Source organism: Apaloderma vittatum, unplaced genomic scaffold, assembly GCF_000703405.1.
Source record: "Apaloderma vittatum isolate BGI_N311 unplaced genomic scaffold, ASM70340v1 scaffold27877, whole genome shotgun sequence".
Taxonomy (NCBI): domain Eukaryota; kingdom Metazoa; phylum Chordata; class Aves; order Trogoniformes; family Trogonidae; genus Apaloderma; species Apaloderma vittatum.
This window is the reverse complement of record NW_009727204.1, coordinates 1-6,608: the sequence shown is the minus strand read 5'-3', so window position 1 is coordinate 6,608 and position 6,608 is coordinate 1. Positions and strand designations below refer to the sequence as shown.

Below are 6,608 nucleotides of genomic sequence, written 5' to 3'. Positions count from 1 at the left end.
CGACGCTCAAAAGTCAGTTTTGGAGCGGAACTGTGCTGGACGCTGTGCTGGGGGCTGCCCACGCAGCATTATGAACAGTGAGTGCATTGTTAACCTTCAACGTGCTCTCTTCATACACTTTTTTTTTTTTTACAGAAGTACTGTGTAGATGAAACTGCCCTTTTGTGCTGTTGTTTGTGTGTAGCTCAACTCCCCACCTCCCTTTTGTGCTGTTGTTTGTGTGTAGCTCAACTCCCCACCTCCACCCAGTTGTGGAAAGAGTTGCTCTTTTTTTTTTTTGGAGGGGGAAAATATATGTAAATTGCTAAAGCCAGGCACAGAAAATCCAGGCAGTCCCACTGCTTTAAACCTTCAGGAGTTAGGATTATTACATGAGAGTGGAGTTAGGACTATTAAATCAAACTGCACCTAAAGCCCAAAGGTTGTACTTTTTGCCTCTCTGCTCTCTCCAGACATGAACAGGTACAGCCTCACCTTTTGTGCTGCAGCACTTGTAACAACGTGTGTTCCGGGCTCAGCTCATACATTTCTGCTCTTTCTTCATCTTCAAAATAGAGCTGAAAAAAATTTTGGGGGAGGTTATTAAATACTTAAGATACATAAAGACAAACTACTAAACTAAACTACTAAGTCCAGTAACAGGACACCATGTACTGACTAGAGGTTTCTCAAACCTCTGTAGCTTGAACCGGCTGCGTCGGGTACTAACTTCATCAAATGTAGAAACTATTACATGTAAATTCCAAGTCTTCCCTGTATAAACTGGTTTAGCTGCTTCTTCTTCTACAGGCTGCTCTTTAATGGGCGAAATACAGCAATGGTATGAGCTAAACTGAGTAAGTTTAAAGGTATTTGAACAAAATAGAGTAGATTTAAGAGATGTGAATCCAGCAACCGTGCCTTAGGCAGTACACACGCACACAGAGCTGTAATCCCAGTTTTTAATCTGCAAAGTACACATCCACTGTTCTTTTGAACCTGTCTGCTCGCTGCACTGAGGGTTGTGATGTTGCCTGGTACACGTGACACTGAAGCAGAAAATGAAAAATAAACATCTGTATCTTTCCATGCACAATCTCTGAAAAAGTCTCAAAACCTGCTGCAGCCACAACCAACTCACATCCCACCTCTGCTAAAGTCTTAATAGACATATATTGTCTTGATGGGATTAAATATTTAAGTACTTCCAGTTAGTTCTGAAACAAACCTATTTTTAAATAATATTTTCCCACTTGTATTGAGCAAAAAAAACCAGGCAACCTACCAGCTTGATGGTATCATCGCTACAAAAATGGGAAACTAAGCAATATCTATAAATACCTTCTATCAAATACACTGTAAATGGAAGACAAAAGAATTTTCATTTTCCTAATGCAGTTTGTGTCTGTGTCAGCACATGTGGAAAATGCTTGAGTTTGTGAGTGGATGTAGGTCTCCAGATCCTTATTTCACACCTCTGTACACAATACAGGTAACAATGACGTTGCTTTCATATGCTGAGACCTGTATATTTTCTCACTCCAGCAAAAGCACACAACACAATAACCCTGAAAGAGAAGGAAAGACAAACTTCTCACCTCAAGATTGCTGGGAACATATTTTCTTTCTAAATCCCAAGGAGGTAACTCAGCAAACATCACCATTAAGTGATCAATAAACCTAAAAGCCGAAACACAGTTGGGTTAGGCTAGACAAACCGTTCAGCTTCAGTAATTTGTACAGTTGCATTTGAACAACAGTAAAAATACATTAGCAAAGTAGACAATGGACTTGAAAGTTTAGATCACTAATAGTTTCTTCCCTTCAAACTCACTGGTCTCCCAGTGAGACCAAGGCCTTGCTGTAACTCACGCTATTGGCTTCAACCTGAGCAGCGCAACAACCGATTATTTCTATCTTTTCATTTTCACACTGAAAAAACTGTCAGAATAGACACCCTGCATTTCACCTAAAACTGATTTTCCTTCTACGTGGTCCCATCAGCAACAGGCCTCATCAGATGAGAGTGCTCAGAACATGCCTGTGTGTCAGAGGCTTGTTTATTTCGGTACATCTGGAGCGTTGGTGGCCAGTTTGTTTTAAGAATCCATTTTCACTTCCTTTGGTCATGAAAAGGCATAGTGAACACTACCGTACAAATTCCACATTTTTACTAATCTGCTTGCATTATAATTTAAAGTCCTACACTTATTAGTAGATCTTGGGAATACTTTTCTTCCCATGCTAAAAAAAAGTAGTTACAAATTCCAAAGTTTGTTTAACCTTGCAAGAATAGAAACCGAAGTTTACATTAAGAAAAGTGAGAAAAAATTCTCACCTGGCCAGTCACTTGCCCACAGCCTGGAAGGTCTGTAGCACTTTGTTCAGGCCTGCTGTAAGCCCTAAGCAGACTATGGGGCCACCGTAGTTATGAGAGGTCCCACTGGAAACTTTTTATAATTTCTTAGTTTAATTTTCTTTCCAAGACCCACATGTTTGGAGGACTTTGAGATAGCGCCTTAATGAACCTCTGAAACCCACGCATGGGATAGGTCACAGGTGTTATTGGCCACCAGTTCAAGCTTGCGCTGCAAGCTCCTGTAATCGCACTGGCTAGATGCGACACATTTCTCTGCGCCCTCATGTTTTGGCCCTCATAGATTTTGCCTGTCATATTTCAAAGCTACATTTGTAAAACATAGAATAATCCAGGATGGAAAGGACCTCAGGGGGTCACCTACTGCAACCTCCTGCTCAAAAGCAGGGTCAGCTATGAGATAAGAAAGCTGGAACTACTTTGTCAGCAGGGCAGAGCTTCACCTGCTGCCTGTTCTCACCTCCTTTTCTCATCTCCTTCATGCAAGCATGAGGCTGATGGTGCATTTACCTGGAGCTCTCGTGAAAAGCTGCAATGAAGTCTGTCTGCTCATGCTCAGGGTACAGAAAGAGGACAGGCCAGTTCAGGTTGCCATCAGCATCTAAGTGCACCTTGGCACCCATGGCATTGTTAGAGTGGAACCCATCTAAGGATATCTCGGCCAGACCATCTGATATTTCCTCTTCTTCATTTGAAGGCTCCAGAACCAGCTTGATATTTCTTTCCTGGAGGGGGAGGGAAAAAAAAAAAATAAAAAATCAACCAAAATCCAAATAGGTGTGGTGGGGAGAATAAAAGCAAAAAGTTAGCAGTCAGTTAAAGGACAGATTGTGCCTCTCTCATTAATGAGTCAACTCTAAAATGGGCTATCAAAAGCTCTCCTACAGTATGACTTAGGTGACCGGTCCTCCTAGCATCATCCAGAACCTCAGCCAGACACCCAGCCTGCCCATCGAAGAGAAGAGGAGAGGTGGGAATCCAGAAGATCCCACATGCTTGGAAAAGAGCCTCAGAAAACGTGTGGAAAAGGGTGTATACGAAACCCTGCGCTTTGGGACTGAGCAGGCATAACTTCAGGGTGCAACTCCACACACCAGCTCCTGAGAACATCCACTCTTCCAAGAATCAAAGAAACCTCACTCCTTTCTTTTGAAAGACAACTGCAGATAGGAAATCCAACTTTACGTAATAGCCCAAAATATTTTAACGTAGCCTGAACCATTTGCCGAGGAAGGAGAGGATCCGGGATTGATTTTCTCCTCCACTCTACCGGAAAGTTATCTTCTATCTTTCCACTGAAGTAATGCCCACCACCAGCAGAGAGAGCAAGGCTTGTTGGGCCAGTGTGATGCTACAGCCCAGCAGCCAGAGCACTCTCTTGGATGCTCAGTCCATCTCCTAATGCTGGCTTTGTGTTCTGCAGTAGCTGCTAACGTGAAATAGAGAAATAGGCCTGGGAGCTGGGGCTAGAGCCACGCAGAAAAGGAGAAATGTGGGTTTAATCCATTTTTTGGTCTCTAGCCCTCAAAATGCTGTTTATGAGAACAACGTCTTAGAGACAAATGTGAGAGCTCTTAAATCAAAAACAACAAAACAAGCCAAACAAAACCACACCTCTCACTGACCCACCTTTATCGCTGCAAGCAAAATTTCCTTTTGACGCTGTTCTTTCTTCTCCATCACCTTTGATTTCCTTGCATCCCGCTCCTCAGCTCGCTACGTGTAAGAAAAAGTTGCACCGTGGTCACACAGCAAGTCAATGCCTATCACTGCTCTAACGCTGCCAACGAGCAGATAAACCAGTTCCGATCTCCAGCAGGGTCCCCTCACATCTCAACAACACATTGCGTGGAACCACCACCCACATCTGTTGGAGGATGCTTTACTACACAGAAACTTGTAGGGAATGCTCCTCAAACAAGGATCCCAAAGTGCTTCTTGACACAAAGCAGGTGGCAAGCATCGTAGATCATTTTAAATATTTACCTTTAATTTGTCAGCTTTAGCTCTCATTTCCACGAGCTTTTTCTCTTCTGAATCTATTCGCAAGCCCTCCTCACACCATGCTATTGCTTCAGAGAAATTCTTTAGCTCCATGTGACAGAGAACTCCTGGAAGGATTAAGATTTTAAGTTTCTAATCTTGCAGTCAGAATACTGCTACACAAAGTGGTGGTTAAAGATAGCATTAGCTCTAGTGCTTTCAAGAGGCAACCCCAGCAGCACACAATATTGCCTTGTGAGATCATGTGCAATCACAGCCTGCCAGCAGGTCAGCTGAGAAGAAAACATCTTACATTTCAGCTGTTACAAGCAAAATTTCGTCATTATAAAAAACATTTCCAGATTTGTCTCATAAGCAAAAATAAAGCAGTGATTTCTGTGGAGTGAAAATTTTTTTGGGAAAAAAACCAAACAGATAAGCAAGCCCCAAAAAGTAGTATTGCAGAAAACAGCAAAGGTTATGCTGTGCTCCACAGAAACAGGTCCAATGCCTCTGACAAATACGGAAGCTGAAAAGCAAAGAGCAAGAAGATAGTGTTTTGACTGAAAAGCAAAAAGCAGCTCTGTTTTGGGGAGAAATTGCAATAACACAAGAGATCTCCTACAGTAAGTGCTTTACTGTTCTAAACTGCTGCTGTCCGGAAACAAAGTATGATGCACACTCACAGTAAATTGGGGTTTATAAACACTGTTATTTAACACACAGAAACATGCAGTGAAACAAAGCAACGTGTAACAACAGTCTGCTACAGGGCTTGTAAGAGTAAAGCATAATAAGTAAAGCTAACATGTGCAAAGCTGTTTTGAAACCATCTTCCTTCACGGGGTAACACATGCTTTAACTTTTACCTCTTATGATTGCTTTGAGATGGGTAGGCTTTAGTTTTTTTGCTTGGATGGCATCATTGAGAGCTGAATGGTAGTTACCTGTAAAGCAAGCAAAACTGCTCAGAACCTTTCCTCTGTATTTAATTAAAACATAAGATCACCAGGTCTCAAGGTGACAAAATAGCTTATGCAGAGACTCTGTAATTTGCTGTTTTTACAATCACTGTGAGGTGAGCGGAGGAAGAAAGTGCAAACTAAGAGCAAGAAGTGAAAGGACAGGAATCCATCACACAGGTGAGAGGTAAGTAACATGACTCTGAGCAACCTATCTCCCAGCTGCAACACATCCTAGCACTGAAAGACTGAGAACACCTTCCCTCCTGAGTGGACGCTGTTGGCAGGATGGGTGGTAGTTTGAGGAGGGCACATGTTGCTTCAACAGATTTTTGAGGCCAGGGCATCCCCTCGTAGTTCCAATCACCCCCTGCATCTGTTCACCATCAAAAGCTGCTGCCTTTGCCCTACTCTGAATCATACAATATTAGCAGTTAGAAAGGACCTCTTAGAGATCATCTAGTCATCCCCCCTGCCGGAGCAGAATCCCCAAGACCAGCCACACAGGATCGTGTCCAGGCAGGTTCTGAAAGTCTACAGGGAAGGAGACTCCATAACCTCTCTGGGCAGCCTGTGCCAGGGTTCCGTAACCCTCACAATAAAGAAGCTTCTCCTCACGTTGAGGTGGAACTTCCCATATTCTAACTTAAACCCATTATTCCGTGTTCTATTGCTGGGCACCACTGTGAAGAGACTGGCCCCTTCCTCTTGACACCCACCCCTCAGATATTTCTATATGTTAATAAGATCCCCTCTCAGCCATCTCCTTTCAAAGCTAAACAGCCCCAGTTCTCTCAGTCTCTCTTCATAGGAGAGATGTTCAAGTCCCTTGACCATCCTTGTAGCTCTGTTGGAGTCTCTCCAGTAGGTCCCTGTCTCTCTTGAGCTCTCAGAGCCAAGGCTCGAGTAGCAGGTAACCGCTGCAATGAAAAAAAGCACAAACCGTGCATGCAGCTGTGCTCTGAAACGAGCCAGGTCTTCAAGGTGTCTTTTTCTCACGAATAAGCTATATAAGAAAACCCCAAATGGGGAGGAAAAGCAATTTCAGACTGCGGATCCCTCCTTTCCAGCCCCATCTCGGGTGGGAGGGCGCACATCTCCTCACCCAGGTAGAACTGTGCGGCCCCTCGGTTTGTGTGCAGCACGGCGTTGAGCTCGGGGTCCTCGCATTTCTTTTTCAGCCCCTCGGTGTAGGCGGCGACGGCTCTCCCGTAGTCCTTTTCCCTGAAGTACTCGTTCCCTTCGTTTTTGTACATCCTGGCCAGCTCTGCAGGGGATGGGGAGGCACCACAGGGCCTGAGCAGGGG

General features: G+C 43.8%; 1 protein-coding gene across 1 annotated transcript in view; it reads right to left on the bottom strand.

Annotated features, from left to right (window-relative positions):
• TTC4 (tetratricopeptide repeat domain 4) overlaps positions 1-6,572 on the bottom strand; it is a gene marked incomplete at its 5' end in the record, with an annotated part of 7,181 nt that extends 609 nt beyond the window's left edge. The window contains 7 exons of the mRNA XM_009873605.1: positions 475-557; positions 1,578-1,659; positions 2,867-3,081; positions 3,986-4,072; positions 4,343-4,467; positions 5,209-5,286; positions 6,407-6,572. Coding sequence (XP_009871907.1) covers positions 475-557; positions 1,578-1,659; positions 2,867-3,081; positions 3,986-4,072; positions 4,343-4,467; positions 5,209-5,286; positions 6,407-6,572 — 836 coding nt within the window. The remainder of the gene's footprint in view (positions 1-474; positions 558-1,577; positions 1,660-2,866; positions 3,082-3,985; positions 4,073-4,342; positions 4,468-5,208; positions 5,287-6,406) is intronic.
• Positions 6,573-6,608: the final 36 nt, after the last annotated feature.